General features: G+C 43.8%; 1 protein-coding gene across 10 annotated transcripts in view; it reads left to right on the top strand.

Annotated features, from left to right (window-relative positions):
- The window catches only part of PROM1 (prominin 1), a 72,177-nt gene that overhangs the window by 5,703 nt on the left and 46,627 nt on the right, over window positions 1-19,847 (top strand). For all 10 annotated transcript variants that reach the window (XM_076335972.1, XM_076335975.1, XM_076335978.1 and 7 more), the window contains exon 2: window positions 1,005-1,418. In XM_076335972.1, coding sequence (XP_076192087.1) covers window positions 1,199-1,418 — 220 coding nt within the window. In that variant the 5' untranslated portion in view covers window positions 1,005-1,198. The remainder of the gene's footprint in view (window positions 1-1,004; window positions 1,419-19,847) is intronic.

The following is a 19,847-nucleotide window of genomic DNA, read 5'->3' as shown; positions in this document are numbered from 1 at the left end:
GTTTCCTTGGAGGCCACCATGGCCCATGCTGATGTGAAGGAGTCTTACCTAGGCCCAGGTAGATGAAGATGTGTTCAGTTGTTTTTCTGGAAACCGAGGGAGTTTCTGTTTACATTTCTTAAGTGGTGGTTGATTAAGCTGCTGTGATTTGGTAGATTCAGAATGTTCTTAATCATGTGTAAGCATCCAAAGTCATCTTAATGCTGCTCGGCTTTAGCAAGCTATGAATAAAAATTGTTGAGCTGACTTCTCCACTTCCTAAGGAAAGTCTTGAGATAGTTTGAGTTAATAGAAAGTAATGACTGACACCCATTGTCACCTGTCAGGAGGGTGAAGTTTTGTTGTTTTTTTATTTTTGTTAACTTTTCAGTGATGAATAATTTCTTTCCTCTGTTTTGGAGGACAATTAGGAGTGGCTGGCATCTTAAATTCTTCCTTGAGGTGGAATCTGTGGCCTTAGTGGTGAAACAGGTGTCAGAAGGGTGCCATCTGCTAGGTCATGCACGAGCAAGGAAAGCGGAGTCCTATAAACTGGAACATTATAGATTAAAGCTGGAAGGTTTTACTGAAAGGTTGAAATTAAAGAAGCTACAGGATATGACTTGTAATAATTGCCATCAACTACGGTAACATCAGGTGGCTGATTAAATGCATTGTGTAACTGTTGTGACATGACATATTGTACTTAGTCAGAAGTGCAATTCATACGTTGTTCCTTTAGTTTTGTTTCTCTTGGAGCTGTCCCAGTGCTCTGCTTTGTTTTTGAAAACTCACTGACCTGGAACTGTGCATAATTGTTTTTCCTCCCTCTTTCAAGTACAGTGTATGTAGTAGACCATATATTCATAGACCTCAATCTTCTTTTTTTTTTTTTTCTTTTCTGTCCTACTTGGCTTGCTTTTACAACTACTGATATGTTCAATTTCCGCAGAAGATTGCAGGTTATCTTGCACTTTCCTATTCGCTTGCACACACCTTAACGAGCTCTTTCTTGTTTTTGCCAGAGATGGTGCGCTGAGTCATTTCCATGAGAGGCTTCTGTAACACTCCAAAGCAAGAATACATTAAAGAATAAAAGGTGTGAGGGTGCACCAGTGTGTTCGTGGCTGGAAAGCTAACTCGCAAGTGAATGTATTGAAGATTTCTAGACTTGGTGGGACAAATATCTCTACCTCCAATTTTATGAATACTGCTAGCTATGGCTGTGGAACTCTGTTTGCTGCTGCTGCTGTTTTGTGGAAGTACTATTTCAGAGGTACAGCCTATATACAAACCGCCTCCTGGGACTTTGGATTTTGGATTTGTACCAGCCAAGACGTATGATACAGGTGCATACCATGAACCTGGGCCAATAGGAATTTTGTTTAAAGTAGTACATGCATTCCTGTACTTAGTGCAGCCAAATTCTTTTCCTCAAGGTAAGTAGATAAACATTTTTTTTTTTTTTAAATATTTGTTATTGATGCATTCATGCTGTTGTAGATACCAAGACCATCATCTGGAACTAAATGATATGAAGGGCTTTGTTAGTAGCATGTGTTATGGCCTGGAAATGTGTACAGTTTCATATAAACTAACATTTTTCTGCGAAGCATAGTGTGTGTGTGGTTGTTAATGAAAATGAAATGTTGATGAAATTTCACAGAACTTTGCTCTGAAATATCTCAAAGCTGTCACTGATGCATCTGAGGCTTTTTTTTTCTTAACTGAAACTTTTTCTTACATATGCTCAGAAGCATGGGATAGGAGTAAAGCATAAACTGCTTTGTATTTGGTATTAAATCCATAAGAGACAGCTCTGAGATTTGCATATTATGATAAACAGTCAGGTAGTTATAGTATTATGAGATTTAGCCTAGGAAATGGAAACTTAGCAACTTGAAATAAATTTCATTTGTTTCCATGTCTGTGCATCCACAGTCAGGTTTTATATAAGGGCAGTTACATTACACAGCCACGTGTAACTTCTTGTTCCTTTGTGAGCTGAAGTTAAGACTTGAAACTGCATTTGTTTTATTGAGTTGTTTTTTTTTTTTCCCATTCCTTTCCTACTTAGTTGTCTCTTCTTCTAAAGGAAGAGTTAAGGTATCAGAGAAGTGTGTGCTTATTGAGGTTGCATTGATTAAAAGGTGCTTTTGGGAATTCTGTGTGTTTGTGGATGTGGTAGTTGTAGCAATTTAACTTTCCAACATGGTTTTTGTTTCATTTAGCTTTGAAAAGAAAACAATAATGTGTTTGAATAGTATTGGCATTTAAAATTATATTGAGGAGAAGTTTTAAAAAAATCTAAGAACGGCTTTGGCTTCTTATTGGCTTTAACTGGCTTGCAGTGCTTTAACTGTAACTGTGTATAAAAAAAGTTTAAATTATTTTGTAGTACATATTTCAATTTATGTATTAAAACCTTTAGTAATTTAAAATCTTATATTCTTTGGTCACGTACCTGTATGATACCTGTGAACTATTATTTGCCCGTATTTTTGACATTTCTTCAATAGCTGTAGAAGAATGAGCTCAAATGAAATTAATTGAATGAATTCTATTTAGACAAGTGCCTGGAGTCCCAGGTGTTAACCTGGAGAGCAAAAACCTGGCCTGTTCCCTGCAGGATCTGTCTTCTGAGCAGGTCTTACACAAGTTGTAATGAGGGCGATTGGATGAAGCTGACAGTAATGTCACCTTTTGGAGGAACTGTTTCCAGATACCTCTGCTTTTGTGGCCTCTTTTCCTTTCATTGAATATGCAGATGAACTATTTGCCTCTCTGTGAGACCTGATATGTTAGGATTGTCATCTGCCTTCAACTCTTAGAAACAGGCCTTTGTTCTACCTAAGGCCCTGCTTAAATATTTTATTCTCTTACGACTCTGGAAACTTGATTTCAGTGAGCTGTTTACTGTGTCTTTATATTAACAGGAAATTGGTCTGTAACCTTGTATGTCAAATTTAATATTATGTGTCCTAAGCATGTAAATAATCATTGAGTATAGAATTTACGATCAAGATTATAGTCATGTGGGACTGCTTGTAGTACATTCTGCATCAAGTAGGTGTTGTGAAATCCAGTATTAAAGAGAAAGGAGACATCTAGAAGTAAATCACTTGTTCTTAGCTTGTAAGCTTTGAACATCTCATACGTCTCCTTCCTTCCTCACAGATAGTTTTTGCCAAATTAGTTATTTTTAGAAGTTTGGCTTTCAGTGTTTGCATTAGGTGAAGTCCTTTTCCCATGCCCCCACATACCTTACTGCAAAATACAGATTTGATGGATCATGTTGGTTTGAGTCATACCACTTAATTGGTTAATCCCCATAATCTCTTTTGCCATATGCTGTTCTATTTTCACATTCAGTGTATTAATGGTGTAGTTACATATTTGAAATGCTTTTTTTTTTTTAAACTGCCAACTTGAAATAGAGTTAATTCTGATTCAGACATGAAAATAAACATAATCACAAATGGGCACAGAAAGCAAGCCTTTTGATGTTTCTAACTCAAAACTTCATCATCCTGATTGGGCTGGTGCTTCAGAAGAGTTAGCTCCAGGTTGATGCCCCAGTGTGTTGCATATAATCGTAACATAGAGGAGAAGTGTGATTTGTGTGCAAGACTTGGCATCAATCACTTAGACCTTTGATCGTAGTAGTCTTATATTTTTTTCCTAATACTTGGAAGTACTTGATGTTTGGTTTTCCAATCTACTGTTTGTACTCTTAGATGGGAGGAAAAAAAGTGATGGGAATGTCTGATTGCATATAGATACTCCTGCCTTTGCAAGTCATTTTTGTGCTTGCAGTAGTGCTCCGGTGGAGCTGAATAAGTTACAGTATAACATTCATACTCCTTCAGTGCCAAGTATGCGTTTTAGGAAGAAAGCTAGTATGATAAAGCAAAATATGAAGTACATCATAGAATCAGAGTCTTTGGGAAACATTGTTCTTAAAGTATTTGCATGCTGCTAATCCTTAACATTTATTTAAATGTTCTTATATGTTACTTACAAGTTGAAAGGGATCACTTCATTTAAAGAAAAAAAAATCAGTCAAGAAAAATTTTTAAAGGTTTTTTCTTAGTTAAATCTAAGTGAGTAATTATTTACTCATGTCTAAATTTGTTCATGCCATGTGGTTTGTGGACATACAACTTAATCTAAGTTTAGATTTAATAGGTAAGTTATTAATGGAATTAAATATAGCGCTCGCATAAAGCACAGTAACAGAACCAGGGCAAGGAACTGTAACTCCTTAAGTTTTTTTTAAATTGCTGAATCTTTAAGACCAGCTCTGTGCTCTTCGGATATGGCAAGAAACTAGTTTTAAAAAGTGACCTAGGATATCTGATTGCAATGCTTCAGTGAGTGTAAATGGATTTTGCTTTCAGCTCCAGCAGTGAAATTCTTTTGTCCTCACTAGATGATGTACTGGTGTAAATGGGAGTGAATTTATTCCCAAGCATAAACTGTTACGCAGGGAAACAACCTCCACTTTGAGTTAATGATACACTGGAGTGGAAAAGACTGTGTTTGGTCACTGGTTTGCTACCTGAGGCTCAGTAGGTCACTTTAACCTTCCTGTGTCTTGGTTTCTCCATTTGTAAAATGGAGATGGCGGTGCTACTACTCCTTTTGTTGAGAACTGTGTAGGATAGAGCATCATTATTCTTTCCTGTTAATAGCACCACTTAGATGATAATAGGAAAATTACAAGTTGCTTCTATCACTCAGCTAAGAGGACATCTAACAAAACAAATTGCCAGTTTTTCTCTTACTTGGCATTTTTCTTAAACCAAAGCGTTAATTTATTAATAAAGTTAAGTCAGTTCATGGTTGTGACCTGGTGCACGTCACCTGTTGTGTTGGAGACCTTCAGATGTGAACGTGGTGTAGACAGGGCATGGTCAGTATGATCCTCTGGCTGCTATGAATATCTTATCATGGCTTTGTCTTTGTTCCCATGGAAACCAGTTGTTAGTTGCAGTAAGATGATGTTAATCTGAGATTTCACTTGCCAGCAGGATGTGCACAACAAATCTTCAGCTTCACAGCTTGTCTTGTAACGAAAATGTGAAGAGTTCATAAAGGAAACAAGCTGGGAATAAAGCTCCTGCTCCGATTTTTAGGTGAAATAAGACAAAACCTTACAGGCCTGTTTACCTTACTTTACCTGAATGTATTGCAGGACAACTGTGCCACTTATGTTGAGTTACACCTGCTTTGTTCCAGCTTCTGCTTTTTATTCTGGATCACCCTGTTTCTGCTGAAGCAGGAATAAAACTTTAACATCAAAATCAATTGTTGAATGCAGGTACTTCTGGGCAAAACGTGGTATGAAGAGTTACATGTACTATTTGCCTGTAGGGAACAAGAACAAACTGGTTTTTAGACCTGGACTATACCTCTCAATTCTTTCTGTTTGTGGAGTCTCACTTGTTGAACAGTTTGAACGTAAGACTGAGGATCAGAACTTGACTATTTTAATGCAAAGTCCTGTCTCTGACCCCTTTTGGTTTTCCTTTCTCCTCAGCTGGTCAGCCTTTAAAGCAGCTGCAAATTGTGGAGTTCAGCAAGTTTGTCTCGCATTCCCTATCTCTGCAATTAATATCTCACATGAGTGTATTCAGCAATTAAAACATTTTAACATTTAAAAAAAAAAAAAATCACATAACTTGATGTGAAAATAAACAGTGTATCTCTAGCTAGTATAGCTGTAATAGAAAATGCATATGCAGAACCCTGCATAGGTAAGTTTGAGCTCCTAGGATATTGATTTTTTTAATATATTAGCTGTGGTGGATGTGAGGTTCTAAAGCAAATAATGAAAATACCTTATCACACCCTCAGTTAAAAACTCAGTAAGTCAGAATTTTTTTTTGTGTGTGTAAGACTAACTTCTTTGCCTTTTAGTTCTTGGTTGTCCGTTTCTACTTTAGTTTTGCTTCCTGTTAGTAATAAATCTTCTACAGCTCCCCTACAAGAAAAATGCATGTGTCTGGATGTTGCAGCATTGGAGCTAAACTCAGCTATGCATAGCTGGTAATGCCCTTTTGTTTTTAAACTTGAGACTTTCCCAGGAACGTTGGGCATGTCCGCACCAGCATGCAGTGAAAGGACTGAACTCTGGCTCTGACTTGAGCTCTGACTTACGGTGCTGAACTGCAGCATCTGCACATAAGATACTGCTCAGGTACCCAAAGCAATTATGACCTTTCATAAAAACTTAAATTACAATATCCTTTTTCCAGCTGTGTGAAGTCTCAGGTTTTAGTTTGGGTGTGAAACTGCACTGATGTGATAGACTGCTTTTTTGAGCTAGTGTTTGACAGCTACACCCCTGTGCATGTGGGTTGGTTTTCTTAAAGCTTATGTCCTGGAGCTGGGTTGGGAGCCCAGATGTAATTGCTGGTGCAGGAACTGAGAAGGGAGGAAGAGCAAGACCTGCCCTTTAAGTTAGCTGTTAGATTGGCTAAGCTGTATTGTGAAATGACAATTTCAGTAAGCTGTAGAGTCAGTGCCTTCACATCCCTGTAACTGTTTTTTTTGTCCAGCACTGTGGCTAGAGCTGTGACATAAATTTATAGTAGCTGAAGTGTGTATATCAAAAATGCAGGTTTCAGTGACAGAGGTTATATATAGCAAGTAGTGGTGGTGTCATTTGGGTAGAACTGAGATAAGAAGGGGGACTTACAGTGTTCCTCTATCTGGTAATATGGTGTATACATTGAAACAAATGTCTTGTGTCTAACGTTGGAAATACTGGGGAAGATGGAGCAGCAGGAAGATACAAGATAAATTAGCCTCTTCTTTTCTCTGCCCGCTTGTATACGTTTAAGGAAATAGTGTTTAAAAATCATTGCTCATTTCATGCTGGGAAGTTAAGAGATGCTCTACTTGATGACATACCCATGTAAACAAGGAACACTGAGAACATTTCTGAAGCAGATTTAAGGCCTGCTTCTTTATTTTTCTTAGGCGTCAGAAGAGTAATACCTTTTTCCCTGAACTATTCCAAACTGCAGACTATCTAACAGATTGCTTGTCAAAAGGATTTTTTTGTGGACAGGGAGGAGACAGAGGTTTTAGAGAGGGGAGGCTTATACAGATTATCTACTAGAGGCTACAGCAGAACACTACAGTTGCAGGATTAACACTTCTCTGATGTCTTCCTGCCCACTTCTTTTGGATTACGTAAACAAGGAATCTCTTTTGCAGACAGGTATTATGTGGAAAATATGCAAGTCATTTTTTAATCAGTGTAGCATAGTTGGTCATCTGAAAATCTTGTGCTATACACACATCTGGAATCCTTTCTCTACAGTATCCTCAATGCTTGCCCTGATCTGGTTTAATATTGCCTGCCAGCTGTGCCTAGGAGAAAAAACATGCCTTGACTGCAATTGGAAAATGGCAATCCAGCTTCACAATTTCAACACTATTAGGACAGAAGGGAGAAACTAATGAAAATGAACCTCAAGCGGAGTTCAAGGGAGTTGGGTGACCTTCTGTGGGGAGGGTGTTCAGAAGTGGCATTACCACAGATGACTGTGGTAACAGGCTGGAGGGCACCTCAAGCAGTAGTACCTGTTGGAGGCTAGATTATGATAATAAATAAAATGGGCCTACAGTTGTGTGGTATTGAGACTCGGCTCATATTTCCCAAACCTAAACTGCCTTCCACCCCTTCCGAATTAGACAGCTATGTCCTTTCTGTCTGTTGGCAATGTTTCCTGGCAAGTGGGTTGGGCATTTTCTGGGTGAGGTACTGAGCTGGCTCGGGAAACTTGCTAATAGTTATAGCATGGGCAATGCCAGGTCAGTGCTTGAAACTGTCCTGACCCTGTTCTGTTTGTCCATGGACATTAATGGGAGACACAAGGTATAACCAAAGAGCTGATCAGCAGCGTTCCCTGCCTCGGTGCGCAGGGGATGAGTTCTGGGCGCAGGTAAATCCAGGGGTGCCGACGACAAGGAAGGGAAGGGTGGGAGGTACAGGATGGTATTGTGACAGAAGGTGGCCTTGTTGTTTACCATTCTAGGTAAAGAAGCTTCATTGATAGGGTTTGTATATTTTTAAAGAAAAAAGCAAAGGTACCATGGCCTAAAAATGCATGTATCTAGATAATTAGTACTGCTGTGTGTTGTGTGTATTGGGGGTGGTAACATTAGCTATGTTGAATGTAGTGTGGTGTCTGTGTACTAGCAATTACAGTAAAACACTGAATTAAGCTCTGCGTGCATTCATTTTTCTTAACTTCTCTAAAAGATTGCCCATCCTATTTAGTATCTCATAGCAGAGATAAGCAACTTGGTCAAAACCTAAGTTTTGCCTTTCAGATGCCAGTGTACAATCACAGTCGGAGTACACCATGTGAAGAAGGCAGTTCTTTGTGTCCCTCCCCCTGTTAATAGGAAATCTAAACCACTAAAAGCATGAAAGCTTATTTGAGACTCCCAGAGCATACCTGCAGCATCTTGTATGGTGAGAAGTGAGATGGAATAGGTTTTGGGTCAGCCACATTCTCTGGTAACGTGTATCATGTGTGAACCCCTCTGAAAATTATCTGTGACTGCAGACATCTTACAGGTTTTCAGGCCACTGTGCTGGGACTCTATGATTTTCCTAGCTTAACAATAGCAACTACTCTGGTTGTCCATCCTCCCCCTCCATTTAATTTTTACAAGCTTATCTATCTGCATACTGTTGAACGTCATTCTCTTTTCTAACTTGTAGTTCATGGAACTGATGGGGAGAGAGGGGGGATGTCACTGAACTTACTGGAATAATGTTTTCACAAGCCACTAAGGGACCTCTCATTTCCTTCATCATCTTGGCTGTTATGAAGCATTTTGGCTTAACTATGTGAGATACTGTACGGATACTGCCTGTTACTGGAAAAGCAGTCATTTGACTTTTCTTTTCTTTGTTATAGACCATCGTAATTAGGTAACATTAGCCTAGCCCTCTCATTTTTTGTCTGACAATTTGCTTAGGTTGTCGTTTACAGAGCAATGGACTCACAGGTCTTGTTCAGTGATGGCTTTTTCTTGAATGATGTCAGCCAAAGTGATAATAAGTTGATAGATCTTTGCAACAAATCTTCTTTCCACAGTCTTTATATTCAATGTTTAATTACATTGAAAATTATGAGAATTAGAATTTTTTTCCTTTCCCTTTTTCTTACTATTTTTTTCACTTCTCAAGATGCTTTGTGTAACTTTTAGATCTTAACAGAAGTGATGCTTTTTTTAAATGAATATGCACTATTCAAAAGTTGCTGGAGCAAAATAAATGTATAAGTATTAATTTTAGTGATTTTTGTCATCCTTTTAACAGTATTAAATCTTTCCATATTGGTATTAAAATTTCTGAGTGTACTTACTCCTTTTCCACAAGCGAGTTGTCTTCTTGTTAGAAGGGAAACCAGCTGCCACAAATGTCAGCTATTGTAGTTCAAGCTGACTAATCTATCAGTATATACTTCTTAATGCAAGCCTACCAGTTACAAAAAAAACCCACAAACCTGCTTTGACACTCTTTTGCAATATGCAGATATATTTCTTCTCATCTAAAAACAGTTCTGTGATTAAATTATGACCTGTATTGCATCGTAACATAGTCAAGATCTTTCTTTTCTCTGAAAATATACCAAATTATTTTATTTTTGTGAACTTTAAACAGAATTTATAGTTGTGAATGTGAATATTCTTAATACTACTAACTATTGCCTTGGCTGTTTGACTCAGCTGAAAGATGCCTGGGTGTACCTGTACAGAAAATACAAACTTGAGTCCTAATTAACTTTCTTCAGAGTAGCGACCTTTACTTTTGCTTTGATTTTTGAGTGAAGTAGTGATCTCTGTAGCACTTTGAACCAATATGCATGCCACAGTTATTGAACATATGTGGAAAATTGTCGCCCTTGCAGAAATGGGAAAACAGAGAGAGGGAATTCTGAGGAATCTCAGTGAAGCTGCCAGAAGACCAGTCACTGAGGTAATTAAAAGCTGGTACCAGCACGGCTCCAGTGTGTCATACCCAATTATCTGTGTTCATATTTCCAATAATTCAAGTTATGCAATATGAGAGGATTTTCTGTGCTTTCCTCAGTTTACAGCAACTTCTGAGGGGAAAAAGGAGTAGGAAAAATGCTGCTGTTTGTACAGTCTAAATATTTACTGCTTTGATCAAAGTTACAAGTCCAATATGTCTACACAACCCTCACTATCAAGAAGTTGCTCAGGCTGTGCAGTGTGCTAAAACAGACAAGCATATATAGTGCACCAAGTTAAATCTTTGCCCATAATCTGTTGTAAATCCTTACCAGATGGTGACCTAGAGAGAGCTTTAGGTAGCTACTGCAAACAAAGTAAGTGGCAAAACATAGCTGCCGTGGCACAAACAATGTGCTACAGAAGTTTTGTTGCCTTCAGAAAATGAGAGAATGCAGTTTCTGTGTGGAATACTTCTTCAAAGCTTTCTACTTGACTTTGTGCCTGCATGATATATGCAAATTTATTGCAGCCTCCTAAGCAAAGATTTTTCTAAAGGCTTCTCTCTTTTTGTTCTTCTTCCAAAACTTCAGCAAGAACAGAACTTTCTTTGTAGCAAAGAACAACTAGAAAGTCCCTGCAAAGGTTGTTTTCAAAGGAGAAATCTTTCATTCTAGGTGTCCTGTAACAGTCAATATTGTGGCAATTTCTTTTTTTCTTTAAACCTTTTCCTGAGTAGGCTCTTTAACGTCTGTGCATGTTGATGGAAAATAGAATGTGCCTAAACAGAAAATATGACTGCACTAAAGGAATAAACTCAAGTTTGGGGCAGCTGTAAGGTGTGAGGATTTTCTGTGGAAGACTTAAATTACCTGTTTGGTCTTCCTGACTAATAACAACCTTGAGGAAGCTAAATTTATAAAACTTCCGTAGTTTCATCCATATTTTTGGGAAATTGGGGAACTTCTTGTGTGCATGAGTGAAGTTATTGACTGTTACTATTGTCTGGTCCACTGCTGTATAATTTCTTCAGTGGATCAATGGTACTTTCTGTCAGGAAGGGTGCAAAGGGGATCTCCTTAATTTCACGTCCTGGTTCCTTCAGCAGCTGTTGCTGCCCTGCAGTTAGAATCATAGAATCATTGAGGTTGGAAAAGACCTCTAAGATCATCGAGTCCAACCGTCAACCCAACACCACCATGCCCACTAAACCATGTCCCTAAGCGCCTCATCTACTCGTCTTTTAAATACTTCCAGGGATGGGGACTCCACCACTTCCCTGGGCAGCCTGTTCCAATGTTTAACCACTCTTTCAGTAAAGAAATTTTTCCTTACATCCAATCTAAACCTCCCCTGGCGCAACTTGAGGCCATTTCCTCTCGTCCTGTCACTAGTTACTTGGGAGAAGAGACCAACACCCACCTCGCTACAACCTCCTTTCAGGTAGTTGTAGAGAGCGATGAGGTCTCCCCTCAGCCTCCTTTTCTCCAGGCTAAACAACCCCAGTTCCCTCAGCCCCTCCTCATAAGACTTGTTCTCCAGACCCTTCACCAGCCTCGTTGCCCTTCTCTGGACACGCTCCAGCACCTCAACGTCCTTCTTGTAGTGAGGGGCCCAAAACTGAACACAGTATTCGAGGTGCGGCCTCACCAGTGCCGAGTAGAGGGGCACGATCACACCCCTCCTCCTGCTGGCCACACTATTTCTGATACAGGCCAGGATGCCATTGGCCTTCTTGGCCGCCTGGGCACACTGCCGGCTCATGTTCAGCCGGCTGTCAACCAGCACCCCCAGGTCCTTTTCCAACAGGCAGCTTTCCAGCCACTCTTCCCCAAGCCTGTAGCGCTGCATGGGGTTGTTGTGGCCCAAGTGCAGGACCCGGCACTTGGCCTTGTTGAACCTCATACAATTGGTCTGGGCCCATCGATCTAGCCTGTCCAGGTCCCTCTGCAGAGCCTTCCTACCCTCGAGCAGGTCAACACTCCCGCCCAACTTGGTGTCGTCTGCAAACTTACTGAGGGTGCACTCAATCCCCTCATCCAGATCATCGATAAAGATATTAAACAAGACCGGCCCCAGTACTGAGCCCTGGGGAACACCGCTCGTGACCGGCCGCCAACTGGATTTGACTCCATTCACCACAACTCTCTGGGCCCGGCCGTCCAGCCAGTTTTTGACCCAGCGCAGAGTCCACCTGTCTAAGCCGTGAGCCGCCAGCTTCTCGAGGAGAATGCTGTGGGAGACGGTGTCAAAGGCCTTGCTGAAGTCCAGGTAGACCACATCCACAGCCTTTCCCTCATCCAGTAGGTGGGTCACCTGGTCGTAGAAGGAGATTAGGCTGGTCAGGCAGGACCTGCCTCTCATGAATCTGTGCTGGCTAGGCCTGATCCCCTGGTTGTCCCGCTCATGCCTTGTGAGCGCCCTCAAGATGAGCCGCTCCATAATCTTCCCCGGCACCGAGGTCAGGCTGACAGGCCTGTAGTTCCCCGGATCCTCCTTCCGGCCCTTCTTGTAGATAGGCGTCACATTGGCAAGCCTCCAGTCGTCCGGGACCTCCCCCGTTAACCAGGACTGCTGATAAATGATGGAAAGCGGCTTGGCGAGCACCTCCGCCAGCTCCCTCAGCACTCTCGTGGGGATCCCATCTGGCCCCATAGACTTGTGAGTGTCCAGGTGGCGTAGCAGGTCGTTGACTGCTTCCTCTTGGATTACGGGGGGTTCATCCTGCTCGCCGTCCCTGTCTTCCAGCTCAGGGGGCCGAGTACCCTGAGGATAACTGGTCTGACTATTAAAGACTGAGGCAAAGAAGGCATTGAGTACCTCAGCCTTTTCCTCATCCTCGGTGACAATGTTCCCCCCCGCATCCAATAAAGGATGGAGATTCTCCTTGGCTCTCTTCTTGTCATTAATATATTTGTAAAAGCTTTTTTTGTTGTCTTTAACTAGAGCGGCCAGATTGCGTTCTAGCTGGGCTTTTGCCTTTCTCATTTCCTCTCTGCACGACCCAACGAGATCCCTGTACTCTTCTTGAGCCCCCTGCCCCTTCTTCCACAAGCGGTAAACTCTCCTTTTTTTCCTGAGTCCCAGCAAGAGCTCCCCGTTCAGCCAGGCCGGTCGTCTTCCCCGCCCGTTCTTCTTATGGCGTACAGGGACAGCCTGCTCCTGCGCCTTTAAGACTTCCTTCTTGAAGAACGTCCAGCCTTCCTGGACCCCTTTGCCCTTCAGGACTGTCTCCCAAGGGACTCTCTCAACCAGCGTCCTGAACAGGCCAAAGTCTGCCCTCCGGAAGGCCATGGTTGTGGTTTTGCTGGCCCCCCTCCTTACTTCACCAAGAAGTGAGAATTCTATCATTTCATGGTCGCTAAGCCCAAGACGGCCTCCGACCACCACATCTCCCACCAGTCCTTCTCTGTTAGTAAACAGCAGGTCGAGCGAAGCACCTCCCCTGGTAGGCTCACTTACCAGCTGTGTCAGGAAGTTGTCTTCCACACACTCCAGGAACCTCCTAGACTGCTTCCTCTCTGCCGTGTTGTTCCTCATCTTCAAGTTCCTCATCTTCAGCAATGGCACCGTGCTTAGTCCTACCTGCACTCTGTTTAAAGCTCACCCTGTTTAGACCACTCCTACAGCTTTGATCCTGCTCATAGCTGTTCATCTCTTCGTTACCTACTTCATATTGCAGCTCTACCCTCTCTCACATCACCCCTCACTGCATCCAATATAAGCTAAGACTCATTTCTAGGTGGTCTAGTAGCTTGTCCTTTCATAGAATCATAGAATCATTGAGGTTGGAAAAGACCTCTAAGATCATCGAGTCCAACCGTCAACCCAACACCACCATGCCCACTAAACCATGTCCCTAAGGGCCTCATCTACTCGTCTTTTAAATACCTCCAGGGATGGGGACTCCACCACTTCCCTGGGCAGCCTGTTCCAATGTTTAACCACTCTTTCAGTAAAGAAATTTTTCCTTACATCCAATCTAAACCTCCCCTGGCGCAACTTGAGGCCATTTCCTCTCGTCCTATCGCTTGTTACTTCGGAGAAAAGACCAACACCCACCTCGCTACAACCTCCTTTCAGGTAGTTGTAGAGAGCGATGAGGTCTCCCCTCAGCCTCCTTTTTTCCAGGCTGAACAACCCCAGTTCCCTCAGCCGCTCCTCGTAAGACTTGTTCTCCAGACCCCTCACCAGCCTCGTTGCCCTTCTCTGGACACGCTCCAGCACCTCAACGTCCTTCTTGTAGTGAGGGGCCCAAAACTGAACACAGTATTCGAGGTGCGGCCTCACCAGGGCCGAGTAGAGGGGCACGATCACTTCCCTACTCCTACTGGCCACGCTATTTCTGATACAGGCCAGGATGCCATTGGCCTTCTTGGCCGCCTGGGCACACTGCCGGCTCATGTTCAGCCGGCTGTTGACCAACACCCCCAGGTCCTTTTCTGCCAGGCAGCTTTCCAGCGACTCTTCCCCAAGCCTGTAGCGCTGCATGGGGTTGTTGTGGCCCAAGTGCAGGACCCGGCACTTGTCCTTGTTGAACCTCATACAGTTGGCCTGGGCCCATCCATCCAGCCTGTCCAGGTCCCTCTGCAGAGCCTTCCTACCCTCGAGCAGATCAACACTCCCGCCCAACTTGGTGTCGTCTGCAAACTTACTGAGGGTGCACTCAATCCTCTCATCCAGATCATCAATAAAGATATTAAACAAGACCGGCCCCAGTACTGAGCCCTGGGGAACACCGCTCGTGACCGGCCGCCAACTGGATTGAACTCCATTCACCACAACTCTCTGGGCCCGGCCATCCAGCCAGTTTTTGACCCAGCGCAGAGTCCACCTGTCTAAGCCGTGAGCCGCCAGCTTCTCGAGGAGAATGCTGTGGGAGACGGTGTCAAAGGCCTTGCTGAAGTCCAGGTAGACCATATCCACAGCCTTTCCCTCATCCACTAGGCGGGTCACCTGGTCATAGAAGGAGATCAGGTTGGTCAAGCAGGACCTGCCTCTCATGAACCCGTGCTGGCTAGGCCGGATCCCCTGGTTGTCCCACTCATGCCTTGTGAGCGCCCTCAAGATGAACCGCTCCATAATCTTCCCCAGCACCGAGGTCAGGCTGACAGGCCTGTAGTTCCCCGGATCCTCCTTCCGGCCCTTCTTGTGGATGGGCGTCACATTGGCAAGCCTCCAGTCTTCCGGGACCTCCCCCGTTAACCAGGACTGCTGATAAATGATGGAGAGTGGCTTGGCGAGCACCTCCGCCAGCTCCCTCAGCACTCTCGGGTGGATCCCATCCGGCCCCATAGACTTGTGAGTGTCCAGGTGGCGTAGCAGATCATTGACTGCTTCCTCCTGGATTACGGGGGGTTCATCCTGCTCGCCGTCCCCGTCTTCCAGCTCGGGGGGCCGAGTACCCTGAGGATAACTGGTCTGCCTGTTAAAGACTGAGGCAAAGAAGGCATTGAGTACCTCAGCCTTTTCCTCATCCTCGGTGACAATGTTCCCCCCCGCATCCAATAAAGGATGGAGATTCTCCTTGGCTCTCTTCTTGTCATTAATATATTTGTAAAAACTTTTTTTGTTGTCTTTAACTAGAGCGGCCAGATTGCGTTCTAGCTGGGCTTTTGCCTTTCTCATTTCCTCTCTGCACGACCTAACAAGATCCCTGTACTCTTCTTGAGTCGCCTGCCCCTTCTTCCACAAGCGGTAAACTCTCCTTTTTTTCCTGAGTCCCAGCAAGAGCTCCCCATTCAGCCAGGCCGGTCGTCTTCCCCGCCCATTCTTCTTACGGCGTACAGGGACAGCCTGCTCCTGCGCCTTTAAGACTTCCTTCTTGAAGAACGTCCAGCCTTCCTGGACCCCTTTACCCTTCAGGACCGTCTCCCAAGGGACTCTCTCAACCAGCGTCCTGAACAGGCCAAAGTCCGCCCTCCGGAAGTCCATGGTTGTGGTTTTGCTGCCCCCCCTTCTTACTTCACCAAGAATGGAGAATTCTGTCATTTCATGGTCGCTAAGCCCAAGACGGCCTCCGACCACCACATCTCCCACCAGTCCTTCTCTGTTTGTAAACAGCAGGTCGAGCGAGGCACCTCCCCTAGTAGGCTCACTTACCAGCTGTGTCAGGAAGTTGTCTTCCACACACTCCAGGAACCTCCTAGACTGCTTCCTCTCTGCCGTGTTGTATTTCCAGCAGACGTCCGGGAAGTTGAAGTCCCCCACGAGAACAAGGGCTAGCGATTGAGAAACTTCTGCCAGCCGCTTATAGAACGCTTCATCCGCCCCTTCATCCTGGTTGGGTGGTCTATAACAGACTCCCAGCAGGATATCTGCCTCGTTGGCCTTCCCCCTCATCCTTACCCATAGACACTCAACTGTACCATCATCACAGTCGTTGAGCTCTATACAATCGAAAAACTCTCTAACATACAGGGCCACCCCACCGCCTCTCCTTCCTCGCCTGTCCCTTCTGAAGAGTCTGTAGCCATCCATTGCAGCACTCCAGTCATGAGAGTCACCCCACCATGTTTCTGTGAGGGCGACTAAGTCATATCTCTCCCGCTGCACAATGGCTTCCAGCTCCTCCTGCTTGCCGCCCATGCTGCGTGCATTGGTGTAGATGCACTTGAGCTGGGCTATCGATTTTGCCCCCGGCATCGGCACGCCACCCCTCTGCTCATCTCTAGCGAGCCTGGTTTTATCCCCTTCCCCCTTCAAACCTAGTTTAAAGCCCTCTCAATGAGCCCTGCCAATTCATGAGCCATGATCCTTTTTCCCTTGTGAGACAGCTGGACTCCGTCTGTCACCAGCAGGCCCGGTGCCGTGTAAACCTCCCCATGATCAAAAAAACCAAAATTCTGTCGATGGCACCAGCCCTTGAGCCACCTGTTGATCAGGTGTGTTTTCCTGCTCCTTTCAGTATCCTTCCCTGCCACTGTAGGGATAGAGGAAAACACTACCTGTGCTCCCGATCCTTGAACCAGTCGCCCCAGTGCCCTGAAGTCCCTTTTGATCGCTGCAGGACTTCTCTCTGCAACCTCATCACTGCCAGCCTGTATAACCAGCAGCGGGTAGTAATCAGAAGGCCGTACCAGACCAGGGAGCTTCCTAGTGATGTCTCTGACCCGGGCCCCAGGGAGGCAGCAGACTTCCCTGTGGGACGGGTCCGGTCGGCATATCGGGCCCTCTGTTCCCCTCAGAAGGGAATCGCCTATGACAATTACCCTCCTTTTTTTCTTAGCAGCAGCAGTCGTAATGCATGGGGCTGACTGCCTCACCCTAGGCGACCCCCTGGATGGACCTTCGTCTACATCCTCGCTTGCCTCGCCCTCAAGTTCCAGGGCCCCATATCTGTTGTGTAAAGGCAACCGGGAAGGTGAGGGAGGCCGGGCAGGGGTTCGCCTGGCACGCCGAGCAGGGACCCGTTTCCACCCCCCCCCGTCGCTTAGGTCCCCTCTTTCTACCTGGTGGCAAGAAGGCAGGGGATCCTCTGCTTCTCGCGGAGCCTCCTCCTGCTGCCTCTGCCTCAGGGACGGTAGGGTGCGGCTCCACCAATCTATCTCCCTCTCACACTCCCGGATACTCCTATGAATATGAATAAATCAGTAATCATAAACTATGAATAAATCAGTATGTGCTTTACAAGTCTGCTGAGACCTTAAAAATGCATTTACTTTTTTTTGCTTGTGTCATATTGTGTGTTGCTGGATTTTAAGACCAAGCCAGAGTACTGTAGGATAAGTGTATTTCTCTTGCTTTTGATCAACATGTAATTAAAGAACGTGGAGTCAGAGAATGGGAATGGATGACGATTATGTTGATGAGAGGAAACAGCAAAATGAAGGCAGAAGAGGGTGAAAAAGCAGATCACCATAGCAGATGAGATGAGAAGTTAAAATACTTAAGAAATTTAGTATGTATTTGTTGTTTTTTATCTCCATTCAAACAAGTTCTTCCAGCCAGTGTAGAAAAACAGGTTCTAGGGCTTTATTTTGCATGTCAGTGGTGAGGTACAGCAGCAAGGTTCCTTTCTTACTTGCCTTTTTTCTTGTCCAAAGGCATGGCTGATGGTTTAAGGTTATGGTTTTTGCACATTATTTCTTTAATGCAGGTGAATAAACAGGTGATTGAACAGGGAATTTCCTTTCACCATCTCTGTAGTGTAAATAGGTGGTCTTGTGTATGGGCTTCAGAAATGAGGGAAGGTAAGTGTCACTCAGGAGTTGTGCTTGAAGGGAAGAAGGCCAGAATGGCCTCTTGTGAGGAGCAGGAGGGTGGAAGCTGAACCAGGCCGATGTTCCCAGTAACTCAAGGTAAAAAAACTGGGAATCGTAAAGAGAGATAGCTTGCCTGAAAGTTGTGGGGAGAATTTATGAGAACGCTGGTTTTTTTCTTAGTTTGGGGACAAGGGTTACGGCCCAGGTCTGCCTAAGGGAGACATTGTGAAGAGGGGGGGAGTGAACCTTCTGAATCTGGAGTTGGAAAGGAAGTCTAGATTATCTGAATGCATGGATTAGACTCCTCATCTGTGGACTAAAGTGGTCTCTTATTGTGTGGGAAGTGGGATTATCTCCCCACCTCTCAGACTTCCCGCTTGGCCTACAGAGTGAGTTTTCTTCTTGCCCTGCGGAAAGAGGACAGACTGCTCGGGGTGAGCAATGCGGCGGGAGCCTCTCTGCAGTCTCTGCATCAATGTGCATGATGGATTCTTCAGCCATCAACATTACTGAGCTCTCACCTCGCTCTGCAGTGGAACCAGAGCCAAGTGATCGCTGTGCGATTAGGGTCAGTAAGAGTGAGCAGAGCTGTTAGGTAGTTATGTGGCAGTAAAGAGGAGGACCCTGGGTTACCTGGTGAAGGAGATATCTTCAATGGGAGCTGAATCTGACCATAGTAAAGGCTACTGGCTAGAGGCTTTCTAACTTTGGGGAAGCAACCAAAGCTCCACTCAAGTCAAAGCAAGTATTTTAAAATGTCAATAAAGTGAACTTGCGGTAAAACTTGCTATAAGATACCTGAAAGATTTTTATCTCTGATGATAAGTCTGAAAGGCTAATATAGCTTTCCTGGTTTTCTTGGACTTGCAAGAGTTCTTTATTAGTCTGAGTCATAATTAGAGAGGTAAAAAAACAAGCTTGAAGTCATTTTAATTCATTAATTTCAGACTAATTATTGCTACTTATTTATGACACTAAATGTGGTCAAACTGACTCACATTCAGAGAGATGCTGAACTGTTCAGTGTGCGTGTAGTCCATTGACTATTATAGATGAAGGGGAATGGGATGAAATACTATGATATGCGTCAGAATGAGATAGCATTAAAGCAGTTATTAATTTATCGTGTATATTATCTATGTAATTCTCCCCTGTTGTTCTGAAAAATCTCCATTCAGTATGGCATGAATGCTTCAGTCATGGTTCTTATTGGTTTGCTTGAAGTCCTTTTCAGAATAGAAGCCTAATATATTATGCATGAAAAGATCACTTAATTTCTGGCATAATTTGATTAATGCTGGAATTGCACTATAACTGAACAGGCTCAACGGAGTTGTTTGAAGAAGAAGCATAGCATTCACAAAGGTTTTACTCCAACTGTTTTCCTGTCACCTAGATTTGAAAAGCTTTCTTGGCAGAAGAATTTGTAACTAATTTATGTTGGTACTTAATAGCCAGACATCTTATTTTTAAATCTCTGTTATTTTTGCTATCCCTTTCTGTAGAGCAGTTATAAGAAGCAAGCCTAGTGCTAACCTCATTTTCTCGTCTGGGCAATGAGATACTGAGTGTATGTACACAATACGTGTGCAATGCAGGAGTTGGTGATTATGTTTTCTTAACTGGGCCTTCTCAGAGGTGCTTAATATTTCATCACAA

Source organism: Aptenodytes patagonicus, chromosome 4, assembly GCF_965638725.1.
Source record: "Aptenodytes patagonicus chromosome 4, bAptPat1.pri.cur, whole genome shotgun sequence".
Lineage (NCBI taxonomy): Eukaryota > Metazoa > Chordata > Aves > Sphenisciformes > Spheniscidae > Aptenodytes > Aptenodytes patagonicus.
Note: the sequence above shows the minus strand (reverse complement) of the source record. Positions and strands in the feature narration are given on the sequence as shown.